Here is an 18656-nt window from a genome sequence, read left to right on the forward strand (position 1 = left end):
TTCTTTTATACATTTGTTTTCTCTTCTTGTTTATACATTCCTTGGTTTTTCCAATTCCTTGAACAGATAATTTTCAACCTTTATTTCTAATAGTTTTATTGTCAATTACACAATGAAAAATTTTAATATTCATTTTTGTAAAATTATTAAGTCCCATTTTTTTCTCCCTCCCTCCCTTCTCACCTTCCCTTTACAGAAAGCAATATAAGTTTATGTGTAGAACTATGTTAAACTTTTTTCCATTCCAGTTGTGTTGTGAAAAAAGAATCAGAATGTGAGGAAAACCAAAACATAAAACAAGTTTTAAAATGTATAGACAGAATGCTTTGATCTGCAGGCAGACACTGTCTTTCTCTGGATTGTGGATGGCATTTTACATCACAAGTCTCTTGGTTTTTTTTTATTTTAATTATTTATGGCAATGGGGTTTAGTGACTTACCCAAGGTCACACAGCCAGGTAATTATTAAGTGTCTGAGACTGGATTTGAACTCAGGTCCTCCTGACTCCAGGGCTGGTGCTCTATCCACTATACAAGTCTTTTCAAAGTGACTTGGATCACTGCATTCCTGAGAAGAATTAAGTTGATCATAGTTGATCATCACTCTGTTGTCCTGGTTCTGCTCACTTCATTTAGCATCAGAGATGCATCAGAGTCCTTTGCTCTCAATCATTCATACTTTGCAATTGCAATGTTTTTCTACCTCCAAAATTCACTGAAATGAAGAGTTATGAAATTTAAAAAAAACCTCAAAAATTATTCCTTTCCTATAGGAGTTTAGACTCCCTGAGGAGATATATTTGATCCTTCCTCACTAGAAAATTTTAAGTCAAGGTGAGATAACCACTTGGTTAGTACAGTCAGAATGCTTTTCCTTTAGTGACTGGGCCAAAGGAACCCGAGGTCTCTTGGAATTTCCCCCATTGTATGATTTCTTGGTATCCTAGGGAACTAATCCTCTCCAACAACTGGATTGGGTTGATGAGGTCATCTGAACAGGAGACTTCCTCTCCTGTTTGAATCCTACAGAACATATCAGAGACTTTGGAGACTTCTCAGTCACAATTCTCCCAATGGCTTGACCTTAGTCTCTGCTGCTCCTCTTTCTTTTAAAAGGACATACATAGAAAGATGGATTTGGAGCTTTTCCCCTTCACTATCCTGGGATGCCCACCAGTCCACCCTTATGGTTCATCAGTATTGACGTGGGAGCTGTGCTGAGACCCAAAAGTGAGTTTTGCAAAAGCAGAAATGGAGAGATGTCTGTTTTCTCTGGGATATAAAAAAGGAGATGGATCAGCATCACACAATTTCTGTGGGTTGGTTATTTATCTGTCCGATTGTGTTGACTGCTTTTGTAATATTAAATCATTCCTGTCTACCTGCTATAGATCCTACTTGATAATTGTGTATTATCTTTAATTGAAAAATACCATTATCTTAGTCTGTAATTCTGCTATCTCTTATACTTTATTTTTTCCTTAAGGATATGATTTCTCTCCTCACATTCAACTTAGATCAGTGTAGACCATGGAAACAGTGGAAAGACTAACAGACTGCCTTCTGGGTGGGGGAGGAAAGTGAGATTAGGGGAAAATTGTAAAATTTAAAAGAAGCAAATAAATAAAATCATTTGACCTAAACTGGTTTTTAACATGCGTTTTCTTAAGTATTTTTTGTATCTCCTTGACTAAGCTGCTGATTTGGGTTTCTTGTCTTTCCTGCATCGCTCTCATATCTCTTCTCAATTTTTCCTCTACCTCCCTTACTTGATTTTCAAAATCTTTTTTGAGGTCTGCCATAGCCTGAAAATAAAGACTCAGGAGATTCTAAAGTTTCTGATATATTCTACAGGGTTCACACAGGAGAGCAAGCCTCCCGTTCAGAGGACCACAAAAGACCTTATCAGCCCCCAGGCCATGCTGTTTGAGGAGGCTGGTGATCTTCCATAACAAGATTTCATAGAATGTGAGAATTCAGAGACCTCAGTGACCCTTTTGCCCAACAAGTAACTGAAAAGGCAGTCCTACAATACAAACGGGAGGTTAGGAGGTTATCTCACCTGAAGTTAAGTGTTTCTAGTGATGGGAATCAATTCTCCTATAGGAAGGGAATAATTTTTGAATACCAATTCCTATTTTTCTTGGAGGCTTTGGATACAGAAGCATAGACTTTGTTACCTTCTAAGTGTGTATTTTGGTCCTCCATGGGCCAAAGTAATTGTCTATGGTCAGGTTCCTTTTTTTTCTGTTTACTCCTTTCTCCTCTGCCCTGGTTTTGAGGAGCTTTTGAGTTGTTATTGGGGCAGCCCTGCAAGGACCTCAGTTACTTCAAGGTTTTATGAGAGACTCTGACTGCTTTCCTGCTTATGCTCTGATTTTTTTTTTTTAGTTTTGCAAGGCAATGGGGTTAAGCGACTTGCCCAAGGCCACACAGCTAGGTAATTATTAAGTGTCTGAGGCGGGATTTGAACTCGGGTACTCCTGACTCCAGGGCTGGTGCTTTATCCACTGTGCCACCTAGCTGCCCCGAGGATATTCTTTTTAAGCTCAACCTTGGAGCAGCCTAATTTTCTAACCCAAGAGGAGAAGAATCTTCGGTGTTCCCTCTTCCTTCCAATGGCCTTTCTCCCCCTATCTTCCCCGGGTACAACCGAGGAACAGCTGTAGCCCCTTTTTTTCATCCTCCCTTAGTACAAATGTACTAAGCTCCATCAGTCCCTTTGCTAGGCCCCTGCTTTAGGGATGGACTGTCTTTCTCCATACACTTATTTTGTTGCTCCTTTGCTTCGTGGGTTGTTCCTTTGTTCTTCTAATTCTAGGTGCAGATCCTTTTCAACACCTACTTTTCCATCAGGGTCTACCCCCGGCATGCACCGAGAGTTTGTCACCTTCCTTTCTGAACGATCTGGAGTCCCACGTTTTTCTCCCTCTCACCTCCCCTTTAAAGCAAGCCATCTAAGGTCTGCTTGGAGAACCGTGGGATCCATTTGCATAGAGTAAGTTAGGAAGGAAGAACCCAAACAAAAGGAAAAGAAATTCCCGAAAAGAACGGAAAGACTGGCAAACTGCCTTCTGTGGGGGGTTTACGGGGCTGCTGGCCAAATTCTACTTTATTCCTTGCCTCTCATTTTATTCACGGGGCACTGAGGAGCCAAGAGACAAAGATGCCAAGTTCTCTTTCTTTCGCAGCAAACAAGGGCTTGAGGGCCCCCCCCAGGCCCTGGTTTTCCCCCAACTCTAAGTAGCCAATCAAGCAGGTGCTTACTCCCTCCGGCTAGGGCTCCCACACACTGTTGCCAGTGTCTTCCAAGTAAGCAGAGGAAAAATCGTAAGACTCAAAATACCCCAAATCCTTATAATTAAAAAAAAAACCCAGAAGGGGGAGAATAGCAGCAACCCTACAAGTTTGCAGACGTGAGACTGATAGGATTTGCTCCACAGGCAGACTCCAGCTTTGTCTTCACGTGGGTGGCGTTTTGCACTCCAAGAGCTACGGTTCTCCTGGTGGGTCACCACCCTACCTCGCTCTCCCTGTGTCCAGTGTGGTCCTGCTGAGGCTCCCTTCCCTCAGCATCAGTTCCACCTTAGGGTCCTTGGCTCTCAATTGTCTACCACTGGGTTGTGCCAGCCTTTTCAGGTTCCAGGAGTCAGGGAGAGGAAGACCTGGAGGTCAGGGTGGGACCAGGCCAGCAGATCTTTGACCCAGAAGTGGAGGAGACATCCTTGGGCTAAGAGGGGAACAAATTGGGAAATTCTAAGGGTGAGGGGAGAGTCTGAGAGGAAACTGGGAGCTGCTGTCTTTCCCTGGGGCCAGATTGAAGCTGGCAGGAGCTAAGGGGGAGCTAAAGGGGGGCGAGATGATGCCAGTAGACGTTGTGGAGCAAAGAACTGGGGCATGAAGTGGAGCAAGCTGCCCTGTGCAGCCTGGGGAGGAGAGCCGGGCTGGGGGTGGGGGGACCTGGCTGGGGATGGGCAATGTGTGACAAAAGAACATTGGACTGAAAATCTTGGCCCACAAGGCAAGGGGGAATGCATGGGCCTTCCTTGTCCTCAGAAAGGGCTCGGGGAGGAAATACCACACCCACTTAAGAGCCTGAGGAAATCTGTCTTACCTAGAGAAAAAGGAGAAGGAAGGGCCGGGATGAGGGGGAATGGGGGAAGGGGAATAGGGGATAGAAGAGAGGGAAGACCGAGGGAGAGGGTCCTCGGATACCCACTTTTGGACAGGGCCAGCATGAAAGGAGGGAGAGAACAAAGTAAATGAGAGGGGGGAGGAAGAGAGTGGAGGCACAGCGAGTGATAGCAACTGCGGGACCAGCAGTGAAGCCCCTTCTCGGGGGCCTCGGGCTGCCCAGAGGCAGGGCCCTCGGAATCGGACCACCGCCGGAGGGGCACTGTTCTCCTCCTCCACCTCATCCTGTGGGGGCTACGCTTCCTCTCGTAAACACCTTCAATTTGCCTCAAAGTATGGTGGAAGCAAGGTAGAGCTCAGCTGGCACGCCCACCCCTTGCGGACCAGCACCCGCGGCCACTGTGGTGAAGAAGGGGAACACAAGGAAAACGATGCTCGGCCACAGCAAGCACTGAGCGGTCCAACCTGTGCCAGTGGGCACCCAAGGGCCCCGTCTGCCTGCCAGGTGGCCGGCCATGCCCGGGCTCGGGGCTATGCGGCCTCCACGCCCGCGGGCCCCACTGGCTACAATGTGGCAGCTCCAGGACCCGGCGTTCCAGGCCTCTCTCGGGGGCCCCTCCCACGGGGCCCATCCACCTGGCCCGACCCTCCCGGGCCAGGCCTGCACGTGGCCCCGGGGGCCGGCCAGCCCGGGGGGGGGCGGGGCTGCGCGGAGGGGGGGGCGGGCTCCCCGGAGGCCAGGGGGCGTGGGCGCGGCGCTTCTGGCCCAGAGAGCTCTGGGGGGAGATGCAGGCTGCAGCCGAGTCCGCTTGCCAGGACTGCCCCCCCTTTCTGTCGGACCCCTTACCCTCGGGGCCCCCACGGCGCCTTTCCGATCAGCTCCGTGGCCTCCAGAACAGGGTAAGTAGAGGCAGGGGGCTCTGAACAGATCTGGCGAGTGACCGGGCTGGGCGGTGGGCTGGCAGCCTCAGCGGGGTCCCCGGGGCCACACTGACGGGGGGGGGGGGCTGCCCCTGCAGGGGGTGGGGGTGAGCCGCACTGCCCTTCCGCGCTCCTCAGGCCCCTCGTGAGCTGGGTGGAAGGACATGGGGAAGGTCTCTGAACCCCTGCTCTTTGAGCACGACTTGGGTCCGGGAGGGGGATGAGGTGGGAGGTGGGGGAGGGGTTTCCTGATGTGGAGGTTCAACCAGAAAGGAAAAATGCCCCAAAGGCCTTTGCCTCCTCTGCTACTTGTGCCCAAGGTGTCGAACCAAGCCAGGATCCCTCTTGGACCCCAGACCAAGCCAACCAGGCCTATGATTTACTCAGGGACCTTGGGGGTGCAGAGAGCCTGAAGGCATGGGGGGATCTCCCCTGAGAAAGGAGGGCAGTGACCACGACCCTCTAGAGGGAAGGTGGGCAGTGCCTATTTAGTCCCTCTGGAAGGATGAGGAGTTGGCACATTCTTGGGTCCTTGGGGGGGGGGGGTGAGAGCCCAGGAGATTGTGTGATCCTGAACCCCAGACTGGCTCTAAGCAGATAGCCCCCTATTCCTTGTTAGGGATTCTCATGCAGGAGCCACCCAGGGGCATCAGAGACCTGTACCCCAGGGCCTGGCACCTGCTCTCCAGGAACTCCTTATAATGATGTTGAACGAGTGAGCATTGTTTCTGGGGACCTGGCCCTAAATTGAGACTGAGGGTGCATCCAAAGGACTCCTGCTAGGGACTCTTAGCCTGCCCTGCTTGGCCAGGGGCAAAGGATGATGGGAAAGGAGGGGCCCCGAGTCTAGGTGTCAGGGAAGAGATTGAGGAGGGCTCTGGAGAGGTACAGTGGTGGCCTAGGGTCCCTCAGCTGTCACAGGCTCCCTCTGTTGTCCCCGTCTCCCTAGGTGATCAGCAGGGTCATGGCTAAGTACAAGCTGGTGGTGATGGGCAGCCGTCAGGTGGGCAAGAGTGCTCTGACCCTCCATCTAGTCAAGAACTGCCTTACTTGGAAGCACGACTCCGATCTGGGAGACACATACCGCACCTATGTGGTGGTGGATGGCCAGCCCTGCCAGCTGGACATCCTGGACACCCCAGGAAGTGAGGATCACCCCATCAGGCAGCGGCACTTCATGCACTGGGGACAAGGCTTCCTCTGCATCTATGCTGTGGATGACGTCAAGTCCTTTGTGGATGTGCAGATCTTCCGGGAGGAGCTGGGCAGGGTCAAGGGCAACGACTACCCTATTCCCTTCGTACTGGTGGCCAACAAGACCGACGTGGCTGACCAACCAGTGAGCCGGTCCCTGGGCAAGGGAATGGCCAAGAGCTTAAAGGTGCCGTACATGGAGACCTCAGCCCAGAACCGGCAGGGTGTGGAACGGGCCTTCCGTGAGCTGGTTCGGGAGATCCGGAGAATCCAGGAGGGCATCACCCCTCCTGGGCACGGCTGGGGCTGTGGGCCCAAGCCCTGCACAATCCTGTGAGCCTGAGCCTTGCATCCTTGGTCCTGCCCCCCCCCCCCAGCCTCCATCTGGCTTGGCCCACTCCTCTGGATCCAGGCCCTGCTGGGCCTCACTAAAATGTTTCTAGGAGACTCTTGGGAACTCTTCATAACCTCTCTTCTTTGCCTTTGGGGATTTTTGCTTTTTTTTTCCTTTGGAGAAGGGATGACTATCTCACTGCCTTGATATCCCCACCATGCCAAAGATTCCCTCCTCCTCCTGTCTAAGCTGTTCCCTGAGTTCCCAGGCCCCAGAGTCAGTGGGCCTCTGGCTGCTTTGTCTCTCGACTGGCACTATGGCCTTTCCGCCTCAGGAGGCTGGGGGGGGCTTTTCTTTCTTGGGCTTTCCTTGCTATACAAAATCATGGTACCCCAATAGAAGCTCTGACTTGAGAACAGCACCATCGAGAATGATTCTCCCTTCTGCCCCTGATCTTGGAGTTTTGTTGTCTGGGGCCAGTTATAGTCCCTGGGGTGGTCCAGAAGGCCTTGTCTGGGGTGTTGGGGAGGAATGCTACCTTGACACAGCTCCTATTCAAGGTCCCTCCAAGATCTGACACAGGGTAGTTTTTTGTGTGTGTGTCCACCTTTGTCTTAGACTAGCATTTCATTCCTAGGGGGGATGGTGGGGGTGGGGGGGCTGTTCTCTGTAGGTGGGAGACATGGGAGTTAAGTGACTTGCCTAAGGTCTCAGGACTAGTCAGATGGGTACTGGGATCTCCTCACCCCAGGTGAGCTCTCCATCCTCATCAGCTCCTGATTTTTCTGTCTTGTTGCCTCTAGGAGATGGTCCGGCGCTGGCTGTAAATGTCCTGATAGAGGCTGGCACAGCTGTGGGTCAGGTGGGGTCTGGCTACACAGGGGCCTTTGGTCTGGGCATCCCTGAGCCTCCCTGGGAACCCTGGTGTAGAGGACACGTGGGGCATCCTGATTCAGCTGAAGATTGGGGGTGGCGGGACACAATGCAGCCTACAGGAACTTCCTCAACTCTGCTTCACAGTCGGTGACATTTTTTGTTCAGGCTTTGTCAGAAATAAAGGCTGTTAGGTTGTTTCTGTGTTGGTGTTTCTTAGGGAGCAGAGTGCTTGGGCAGTAGTAACAGGAGGGCAGTGTGGCTTCGGGGAGAGAGACAGCCTTGCAAGTTAGTAAGGCATGGGGATTTTAGCTGTGGGAACTCAGGTCTCAGTCTCCTCATCTGGAAGATGTTGGGGGGTTGGACTGGATGGCCGCCCAGGTCCCTCCAAGCTCCAAGTTGGGAGAAGCATACCTGATCCCCTTTCACGCCTGAGCTGGCTCAAACTCATTTTCCTCCCTACCCCCTGACCCCCAGTCTAGTGATTGTTGAAGGGTCAGTCTGTGGGAAGGGTTTGGGGATCCCCTGCAGGCCTCGGAGGGGCAGACACACTGCCCTGTACGTGGGCTGATGGGTCCTTCCTATGCTTGGAGCCAGAGGGGTGTCAGCCTTCTGCCAGGCATCCCCCCATCTGGGCCTCTTTGCTTTCTAGGCACTTTGGGAGCTGGGCTCCCCAGGCTTGGTTGGTTGGTTTTGTTTTTTTTAAATTAGCCCTTACCCAAGACGGCAGAGAAAGGCTGACCTGGCCAAGGGGTGTGAAATCTGCCTGTGACCCATGCTGCCCTTTTGGGCCTGCTTCAACTAAAGCTTGGGCTCTTCCTTTGCCTCCCCAAAGAACCTGGAAAAAAATTTTTTTGTAACAGCATTTTGTTCTTGTCCCAGAACTGCCCCCAGGGATTTGCCCCCAAATCCCTGGCACATAGCTTTCACTTCCAGGCTTCATACCTCTAGTTTGCATGTGCCAGAGTTGAGGCTCCCAGGGAAAGGAGATGGCACCTGGACTGTGCTGTGACCCCACCAGGGTAGGCCTGGCGCAGCCACAGGGGCAGGGGAGAGGGATTGGGGGGCCTCAACCTCAGCAAAATCCAGGGTCCAGGGACCTCAGGTTTTTGGCAAAGGAATGAGCAGGGAAGACCCCTAAGGTTCTGGGGGGGGGGGGATAAGAGGTGGGGTGGGCGGAAGGGAGCTGGGGAGGAAGCAGTGGGGGCAGGGCGAGGGAAGAGAAAAGATCAGAGGCTGAGGTAAAGCCAGAGAATGGAACCAAGCTGCTCGGGCTACAAGGTTGGTGAGTGGCTGCGGTCGGATTTGAACTCTGCTCTCTGCACGGCACTCCCAAGAAGAGAAAGACTCCAGTCTAAAGGGGGCAGGATAAAAGGAGGGTGCTGCCGAGGGCAAGGGAGGGAGGGGGCAGACGGTTTTAGGATGACAGATGTTGGGGGGAGTGTCAGAAAAGCCAGGATGGCAGAGAAGGGGCCCCTCTGCATCTGAGGATGGAAGCCACGATGAGTGGGGGGCGGGTAGGGTTCAGAGGTGGGGAGATGCGGAGGAAGACAGGTAGGTACCAAAGAGCGGTGCTTGGGGATTGAAGGGCCAGGATCCCCCCTCAGCAGTAGGGTTCGGGAGGCCTAGGGCCCTCTGCGTTTGAAAGGGGAGCCCGCTGCTTCTCCCTGGGACATCGAAGTGGGGGCCCTGGGCGTGCAGAAAGGTGCTTGCTCTGGCCACTTAGGGCCTGGGGCTCCTAGAATGCCTGAACGTCGAGGGGAGGCGCCGCCCACAGACACTGTCAGGTATGTTCGTTCTCTGGGGATGGGTTTCCCAAATCCCAGGGGAGTGGGTGGGCGGGTTTCCCCAATCCGGGGGGCGGGGCTCTATGTTGCCAGGTGATGGGTGGGGAGGGGGCGGGCTTCCCAAGAGGCACCGCGTGGTGGGGGGCGGGCCGTCCCCCAGTACTTGAAGCTGGTGGGGCTGCAGAGTCTTTCAGTCTCCCTAACTCTTGAGTTCTTCCCTGTGTTCCTTTTCGCCAGGCTTCCTCGCTGATAATTCCGAAAGGGTAAGTAGAGGTCTGCGGAGTAGGGCTGGGGAACCAAACGGGGGAGGCAGTTAGTGGGTCAGCCCCCCACCCCACGTGTCTGGAGTTGCATTAGTGCAGGGTCGCGCAGGGATGGGGAGGCCGTTGGAAGTCTTGGGGTCAGCCTCGGGTCCCAGGTTTAGGAAGGTCCCGCGGTCCATTCCTCAGGCTCCTCTAAATCCGGGATTCCTGAGGCAGGTGGGCAGCCGGGTGGGTGGAGTGCAGGGCTTGGGGTCTGCGTGATCCGAATTCAACGCCAACCTTAGCCACCTATTAGATGGGTGAGTTATGACAAAGCTCTTTGGTTCTGCTGGCCTCAGTTTCCCCAGCTGGAAAGTGGGAACCAGCATGGGTGGCCGGGGTGATCGAGCCCGTGCACCGTAGCCCCCACCCCAATCCATGCAGGTTTCCTTTCCCCTTCCTTCCGTACTCCCCAGGTAGACAGCCGGGGCAGAGCCGAGATGCTGTACAAGGTGGTGCTGCTGGGCAGCTGCGGCGTCGGCAAGAGCGCCCTGGTGGTCCGCTTCATCCAGAACCGCTTCGTGGAGGACTACCAGCCCACTATCCGAAACGTGTACCGAAGGTACCTGGTGGTGGACGGGGAGCGCTGCCACATGTCCATCGTGGACACCGCCGGAGCCGAGGCGTTCCAGGGGCTGGACGACTGCATCCGCTGGGGCCATGGCTTTCTCATCGTCTACACGGTGGACTACATCAAGACCTTCGTGGACGTGAACCTATTCTGGGAACAGCTGCAGAGGGTCAAGGGCCCCGGTCGGGTGCCTGTGGTGCTGGTGGCCAACAAGGTGGACCTGACCCACTGGCTGGTGGACACTGACTTGGGCCAGGAAGCAGCCAGGAGCTTCGGGGTGCCCTACGTGGAGACCTCCGCCAAGACCCGGCAAGGCGTGGTGAAGGCCTTCAGGGAGCTGATCGTGGAGATGCGGCGGGGCCAGATCCCCGTGGTCCAGCGGCCCTTGTTCCAGGAGCCCCAGGACCACCCCCAGCCTGAGCCAGACCAGCATCACAGGTCCAGGCATTGTACCATCCTGTGAACAAGGTTTCCTGCCCCAGCTGCTGCCCCCTTCTTCCTTCTGTGTGTTCTTTTCTGCATTTCTGGGGGGGGGGCTACTAGACCTTCCCTAGGTTCTCTCCAGGAGATTGTTGGTGGGACCCATCAGCGTCTCTGGGCCAGCTCAGGAGTGCAGGTCCAAAGGGCCTTGTGCCAGTCTCCTGTGTGAGCCAGGGTGGAAGGGGGAGGGGCCTCGGGTTTTGTCACAAAGTTACTTTTCTCATTCTCAGGTTGATTACAAATAAAGATGTTACTGTGTTTCCAGCTGTGTTCCTCCTTGTTTGTCCGGTGTGCTGGGGGCAGGAAGGGGGGGCAGTGGGAGGGTCCAAGGGAGACAGCCGGGCAGGGGCTTGCTTCTCAGAACCTCAGTTTCCTGATCTGCAAAATGGGGCTTATAGCACTTGACCATGCAGAGTTGGGGGGCTGTCAGAGGAGACATAGAGGCTGAGACTGGGCATCACTGCATAACTTGCTGGGCTGGCTCACCTGCTTCAGGCCCCTGATCGGAGCCCTCCTCACCCTTGTTGGCAGATCTCCATCATTTATAGTTGGGCCCTTGCTTAGCCAACACTCATCCTCTACTTCGGACAGTAGCTGACCTGGTCTCTAAGAAAAGCCAGTTCCGCCCACCCCTCCCCACCACCTGGCACTGGATCTCCTTTCTCTCTTCCCGGATGTCATACCCTTACCCCTTCTCAGTGGATCTCCTGCTGACTAAATGCTCAACTTTATCGTGAGCTGGTCACTCGCTGGCATTTCTAGATCTCCCAGATGGGCTCAATCCTTTCCAGCTCCCAGTTATTTGATCTGTCACCCTGAGAGGGGGATTCTGTTATCACTGCCACTTCACAGAGGAGGAAAGGGAGGCTGCTAGAAGTTCGGACTTGCCCAGGGTCACCATTCTTCCTTGCCTGTGGAGACAGGTGTGGACCCTTTCTCTGTGGACCCACACTCTGTGGAGCCCGCTCAGTGGACCCCTGCTCTGGCTGCTCCAGGGTCTCAGCCTCAGAGCATCCTCTGGTCACTACCTTGCCCTGGACTATACCTAGCACCATCTTTCTTGCCTGCTTTAAGCGAAAGAGTTGTCTCAGCAAAGCTCTACCCTGGAGTGATGATAGGAAAGTTTGGAGGCGTGCTGCTAGGAGGGAGCCTCTGGGTAGGAGGTGGAGTTAGCCTCTAGAAGGACCAAGGGGTACCACAGGGAAGGGGAGCCCCATGCCGTACAGGGCATAGCTGATGCTCTCCTTTCTTGGCCTCAGGTTCCTTCCTGTCAAATGCGGTTCTTGGACTGGACAGCCTGGGACTCACTCATTTCTCTCTTCTTCATGGATAGTTTCCATTTTAACTAAGTAAATGGGGTTCATTTGAGCCTCCACCTCTGACAGCCAATAGGCTTTGAAACGCACTTTAGCACTCTGACTTGTTCTTTTATAGCCTTAAACCTGGGGCTCCAGGCCCCTGCCTCCCCTTCTCCATCCCTCTGGGACTTGTTTGCCTCTCTGTTTAACTCTCTAGCAGAGCCTCTCTCAGCCCAGCCTCCAGTTTCATTTTCTCTTAAAGCTCAGACCCTCTCTCAGTTGGGGTGATTGATCGCCCCCCTCCCTCCCTCCTTTGACTCTGGTGTCAGTCATCTTCCCCAGCTTCTGCTGTTTGGGGTTTTTTAGTCAATGATGGCTTACACTTGGTGGAGGTCCTTCCCTCCCCAGGGAAGTCTCAGAAGATTTTCTTGGTACTGTTGACCATCCACCTTGTTCTCTGCTGATTAGGGCCCCTCTGACTGTGCTAGTCTAGTCTCGGAGTGCAGCTGAAGCTCCCAGGCTTGAGAAACCAAAAAAATCACATAGTAAAAACCTGGCTGCCATTTGCTTAGCACTTGGAGGCTTACCAAAAAGTTTCACCCCTTGTCCCTTTGGTCCCTTTTACTGCTCTGCGAGGCTGGTGCTATGAGGATCCCCCCATTTCAGAGATGGATAAAAGGAGGCATGTTAGGGTTCAGGGATTTAGCCAGGGTCACACCTGAAACAGGACTTGAACTCACCTTCCTGAGTCAGAGAGCAATGCCACCCCCTGCCCTTCCCAGCCCTGAGTTCTTTGCCTTCCTTTTTTTGAGGTGGTCTTCTTTTGTCCTTCTGCAGAGGGTGAGATTCAGCTCTGAAATGGGAAGTTTCCCCTCCCTGGCTCTGGAGATTTGTGTTCATAAGAACCTGGATTAGCCTTGGAAGGGATCCAGCTGAACCTGAAGCTTCTCCCCCTCTGGGTCCTCTGGGCTCCTTGACACCCTCCAAAAACTGCTGAGACTCCAGATGCTGGGGCTTCTGTGGATTCTGGTGGGTACTTGAGCCCCCTGAGAGCAGTCAGCTAGACTTAAGGAAATAAAGCTGAAGGCTAAGAATCCAGAAGAGAAATAACCCAGGGTGCTGCTTGTCAAACATTACCAAGCTTTTGTTCCCTTTCCTACTGACTGCATCAGACACTGAAATGGAGCACAATTTTAACAAAATACGCATTCTATTCAAACCCATTCTAATAAGCCCAGTAGCTAGGAACATAAAGTATTTTCATGAAAAGTACTATTTTCCAAAGCCAAAAAATAGGGAGAAGAATGTCATTTTGTTTCCCGTCTTTAAGTCTGGTAATGGAAGGGGGAGGGGGGTTCCCCAGCTTTCACCTTTCTGCCTCAGTTTATTATTATATGTTCAAATTACAGGCAAAAATCTTCCCTCACACCATTCAGTAGTTGGAAAAGAAAAGAGTATTTTCATAGGCAAATAATATCAGAGGAGTGTTTTGAAAATCCTTCTGACCACTGCAGTTCCCAGCAGGGGTCTCAGGGTCCACTAGTCATTCTAAAAACTGTCCCTTTTAGTTCAACTCCAATTTTACAGAGGGGAAAAATGAGGCACAGTCAGAGGGAGCCTTCTGCCAGGCAGCCTGGAGCCCTGGGACTACAAAGAAAGTGAGCTAGGTCAAATTGGCATCTTCATTCTATTGCTCCACCTAGCTGAAGCAGTGAATACTTCTTACTTCCCTTACTCCTCTCCAATGTGGTTGAGTTGTTCTCACTTAGTGCATGTGTGTGTGCGGGCGGGTTGGGGGTAAAGAGACCTGAATGTCAGTATGTCCGTATGTTCGGGCGAATTCGGTTTCAATGGGTCACCTTCCTTCCATGAAGGAGGGCGTTTAATAGCAAAGAGAAATATCCCTAGACTGGAGAGATGAAGTAAGGAGTCTGACCAAGGCATTTTGGTCCAGTTGGGGAAACTTCTGTCAGGGTAGACAGTCCCCCTGTAGTCCCCCTAATGCCTGTCCTCTCAGTGAAGAATACAAATTCTGACTTCTAGAAAACTCTCCCAAAGTACAAGTTGGACTGTTTTATGTGGAGGAGATCCCCTTTCCTTATCTAAATCGTTTGGGCGATCTTCTGCTAGAAACCCTTTGGAAGTGAAGTCTTGAAACAACATTTCCCTATATAATTAAAACTATTTCTGTGACCTTGTTTGTGCAAAATGTTTTTTATTTAATATATTCAAAATTATTCAATATGTTTTTTATAATGTTATCCATCTCTTCCTTAGTCATAAAATGTTCCCCTTTTCAGAGATCTGACAGGTAAACTAGTCCTTGTTTCCCTAATTTGCTTATACTTTTAGGGAGATCACTTTCCATTTCTGCATCTGTACCTCCACCTGAAGGAGCAGACTGGAGTCCCATGCTCAACAACATCTGGGGTCATCTTGATGACCATCAACGCTAGCTAGCCCAACCTCTACATTTTTCAAAAGGGAAAATTGAGGCAGGAAGTCCTGACCCCAATAACAATATATGAAATCATACTCAACTTCTAGTATACTGAAACCTGAGGGTGTCTTTTCTTTTTTTTCTTTTTATTAAGATTTTATTTGTTTTCCAATTATATACAATATTAATATGTACCCATCATTTTTTGCAAGGCTCTGAATTCTACAATTTCCCCCTTCCCCTCCCCCCACCACCGAAGGCATTCTGACAGTTTCTTATGTTGTTTCCATGCCATACATTGATGTAAATTGAATATTATAAGAGTAAACAGAAGAATAAACATAAACCTCCTCCCCCTCCCCCAGAAGATGGGAAACCTCAAGGAGAGAGAGAGAGAGAGAGAGAGAGAGAGAGAGAGAGAGAGAGAGAGAGAGAGAAAGATGTACTGTGTTCAGATTTCAATGGGTCTGTCTCTGGGGTGGGTTGCTTTTTCTCTCATAAGTCCACCAGAGAAGTTGCTTCAATATTTTTCCCTCAGTTGCTATTACTAGCTGTGCCTCCACTCTATTTCTCCCCACTCTCATTTTTATTCTGTTCTCTCTCCTTTCATCCTGGCCCTGTCCAAAAGTGTGTTGCATCTGAGTACCCTCTCCCTCGATCTTCCCTCTCTTCTATCACCTATTCCCCCTTCCCTCCCCCCATTCCTCCTCATCCCATGCCTTTTCTCCCATCCTTCTCCAGGGCAAAACAGATTTCTTCACCCTATTAAGTGTGCATGTCATTTCCTCCCTGAGCCATTTCCAATGAGAATGAAGGCTCACTCATTCCCCCTTGCCTTACCCCCCCTCCACTCCATTGAAAAAGCTTTTTTTTGACTCATGTGAAATCTCTCAGGTTCTTCTTCATTTCCTTTCCCTTCCTCCCAGTACTTCCCCCAATCACCCAATGACTCCATCTTCTTACTATATGATACCATTATATTCTGCTCCTTCCTGTGCCCTGTCTCTATATGCTCCTTCTAACAGCTCTTATAAATGAGAGCGCTCATATGAGTTATCAATATCTTCTTTCTGTGCAGGAATACAAACAGTTCAACATCATCAAGTTCCTCATAGTCCCTCTCTTCCACTCCCTCTATGGCTCACCAGAGTCCTGTATTTGAAGATCAAACTTTCTGTTCAGATCTGGTCATCTCAATAGGAAAGTTTGAAAGTCCCCTGTTTCATTGAAAGTCCATCTTTTCCCCTAAAGAGGATGTTCAGTTTTGCTGGGTAGTTGATTCTCATTTGTAAACCAAGATCTTTTGCCTTCTGGAATATCCTATTCCAATCCCTACGAGCCCTTAATGTAGATGCTGCCAGATCCTGTGTAATCCTGACTATGGAGCCTCGGTAGTTGAATTGTCTGTTTCTGGCAGCTTTTAGAATTTTCTCTTTGATTTGGGAGTTTGGGGATTTGGCTATAACCTGGAGGTTTTTCTTTTGGGATCCCTTTCGGTGGGGGGTGACTGGTGAATTCTCTCGATTTCTATTTTACCCTCAGCTAGGATCTCTGGGCAATTTTGCTGTATTGTTTCTTGAAAAATGAAGTCTAGGCTCGTTTCCTGGTCGTGTCTTTCAGATAGTCCAATAATTTTCAGATTACTTCTTCTGGATCTGATTTCAAGGTCAGTTGTTTTTCCAATGATATATTTCACATTTTCTTCCAATTTTTGGCTTTTTTGGAAGAGTTTTATTTCTTCCTGATTTCTTACAAAGTCATCAGCTTCCTTTAGTTCTGTTCTGCAATTGAAGGAGTTATTTTCTTCAGAGAGCATTTTTATCTCCTTTTCCAGCTGGCCAATTCTGCTTTTTAAGGCATTCTTCTCCTTTTGATATGCTTTGTCCATTATGCCTAAACTGGTTTTTAACATATTATTTTAACATATTAACCTATTATTTTCTTCCGTATTTTTTGTATGTCTTTCACCAAGCTTTTGATTTGGCTTTCATGATTTTTCTGCATTGCTCTTATTTCTCCTCCCAATTTTTCCTCCACCTCCCTTGATTGCTTTTCAAAGTCTTGTCTGAGCTCATCCACAGTCTGAGCTCATTTTCTATTTCTCTTGGAGGTTTTGGATATGGAAGCTTCGATTTTGTCATCATCTGAGTATGTGTTTTTATCTTCCATGGGACTAAAGTAATTCTCTATGGTCAGATTCTTTTTCTGTTGTTTACTCATTTACTCAGTCCAAGGCTAATTTACAGCACTTCCAAGGCTTTGGGGTTGTTTTATTTTGGATACCCCACAGGGACCTTTATTCCTCCAAAGTCTTATGCTTTTTTGAGGGTGTCTTTTCCAGTGGACTACTGCTCCATCTTGTCCTTGTGGATTAAATGCGGTACACCCAAGTATACAAAATGATGTTTACCCTGAGCAAATTTCATGACATTAGCCCAAAGTTCCAGCCACCTACCTCCTGATCCTTGCTCTAGCCTGTTGAGGCAGTAAGTGGAATAAATATGTCCTCCCAATTAGTTTGTATCCCCTGATAAAAATATCAGACTCCACAGGACTTCTGCTAGTGGTTGCCTTCAAATGTCAATTATGAGATGGGTGTTCTTGTAAAGAATAGATATGACAAATGTGGCTAATTTACTAAACGACAGAGAGAACACCTTGCCAACGAAGGGTCCTCTAGTCAAAGCTATGGTGAGTAGTCAGAGAGGCACAGGGATCTGAGGAGGGATGCCTGCATTTGAATAGCCCTGTGCGGTGGAATAATGAGTTACTTAGGGAGATCCAAAAGGATGGACTAATACCAGTGAGGGCCGAGGTGAGATTATGTAATTGAAATGTGCAGTGAGCCAAGTCAGGATGGGGTGGGTGATTCTGGCTACATCGGTAGTTTATGTAGAAAGAATCATTGCAGAGAGGGAATGAACATTTTCCTGAAAAGGCCCCTCAGTGTTGAGATCATGGTAGAGGTGGGATCTGTTCAGGATGGAGGGCTGCCCCCAGAGTGCAACTGATCCCACACACCCCAGGGACCTATGTTTGGAGAGGCAGACACCAAGGGGACACATTTACCCCCAGCACAGGGCTGGTCTGACAAGATGTCAGAAAATCGATGGGTAGCTTGTCCCCCCCAAGCTCCAAGGCAGCCCATATCTTCTGGTGATGTCACCACAGCCTAGTCACCAGTCCTGCTGCTCCATGGCCCCTTCAAGAGGTTTTTTTGCTTCCAGGAGGTGGATGTCTCTGTGGGCTTTGTTGAGTGTTTTTTGCCTTGCAGGTGGATATGGCTGGTCATGCCTGCTGGGCCTTTCTTCTCATTGTTCTGGAATCACCACTGTGGTACTGCCAACCACAGGATGCCTAGGCATGAACTGGGGGAGCTCCTCTCTGTCTCCTGCCTGGCCTTAGCTGGTGTCCTCAGCTGAGCTGGAGGGAGAGCAGACCCTCTCCTTGCTCCTGCTACAGCTTTTAGGAAGGTCAAAGAAAATGATTATCTGCCCAGAAGGAGGTTTCCATAGATTCCCCATTTAGTCTATGGGGCATTTTCTTGGGTCCAATGGGCATTCCTCTCTAGGTGGAGATTCCTAACCTAACTTTCAACCCCAACTCTTTAGTCTCCAACCCCCCCCCCCCACCATTTCCCTTTGTAGCCCTGATCTAGAGTCTGGACAAGGAGAGTCCCAGGAAACTACCAAAGGATGGCCGCTTATGACCAGGATGTTGACCCTGGTGACTCTAACATCTTCTGGAACATCAGCTTGTTCTCCTCGGCAGGAGAAACTCTGGCAGCCCCAGAACCTTGGTGGAAAATCAAGAATTATAGTCAGATTGGAGGTGTTCTGTCTCTCCCACAGACTATAAACTGATGAGGGACTGAGGAAGAGCCATTCCAGGTGTACAGCCTGGTGTCTTCACCAGCCCTTGTCAGGGAGAGAGGGCGGCCTGCCTGGTTCTCTTTTCCAGGAACACAGAATGCCCGGGCTGGTGTTATTGGACTCTATCACAGATTTGAAAAGTTTGAAGAAAATGGGAGGAGACAGAGCAGTTGAGAAAAGAGGCAGGTTCAAGCCCTTGGATGCTGAAGAACCCATGAACTGCCACTCTTGGCTGAGCACCTGGGATCCTCAAACTGCAGGCCTGGAATTACTTTTCATCTCCTAGTCATTAAATGCTCCCACCCCCACCCAGAGATCCAGGGATCCCAGGGCCCAGGAATTCAGAATCCTCTCTTTTCATGCCCCCAGGTCAGAAGGGAAACCCCACCTTCTTCTCCTCTTGGAGAGCCAAAATCCATTCCAAACAAGGCATGCCACCTGATGGCAGAA

General features: G+C 50.6%; 1 protein-coding gene and 1 pseudogene across 2 annotated transcripts; both read left to right on the forward strand.

Annotated features, from left to right (window-relative positions):
* Nucleotides 1–4877: 4877 nt before the first annotated feature.
* On the forward strand, nt 4878–8592 carry LOC141515926 (GTPase NRas-like). 2 transcript variants are annotated; one of them, XM_074227341.1, is made up of 4 exons: nt 4950–5034; nt 5376–5528; nt 6005–6582; nt 7387–8592. In XM_074227341.1, the coding sequence occupies exons 3-4, from the start codon at nt 6020–6022 to the stop codon at nt 7487–7489; spliced, it is 666 nt and encodes a 221-aa protein (XP_074083442.1). In that variant the 5' UTR covers nt 4950–5034; nt 5376–5528; nt 6005–6019; the 3' UTR covers nt 7490–8592. The 2 variants fall into 2 exon arrangements, with proteins under 2 accessions (XP_074083441.1, XP_074083442.1); XM_074227340.1 differs by lacking the exon at nt 5376–5528 and having other exon boundaries at nt 4878–5034.
* A 766-nt stretch (nt 8593–9358) lies between these two features.
* Nucleotides 9359–10845, forward strand: LOC141515927 (GTPase NRas pseudogene; annotated as a pseudogene).
* The last annotated feature ends 7811 nt before the right edge of the window (nt 10846–18656 follow it).

This window comes from Macrotis lagotis, chromosome 3 (genome assembly GCF_037893015.1).
Source record: "Macrotis lagotis isolate mMagLag1 chromosome 3, bilby.v1.9.chrom.fasta, whole genome shotgun sequence".
NCBI lineage: Eukaryota > Metazoa > Chordata > Mammalia > Peramelemorphia > Peramelidae > Macrotis > Macrotis lagotis.

Bases quoted from the DNA above. Each gene is read 5' to 3' on its own strand.
- LOC141515926 (XM_074227340.1), top strand. From the start codon at position 4,921: ATGCAGGCTGCAGCCGAGTCCGCTTGCCAGGACTGCCCCCCCTTTCTG. The intron at 5,035-6,004 runs GTAAGTAGAGGC...CCGTCTCCCTAG, and splicing joins TCCGTGGCCTCCAGAACAGG to GTGATCAGCAGGGTCATGGC. The intron at 6,583-7,386 runs GTGAGCCTGAGC...TGTTGCCTCTAG, and splicing joins CCCAAGCCCTGCACAATCCT to GAGATGGTCCGGCGCTGGCT.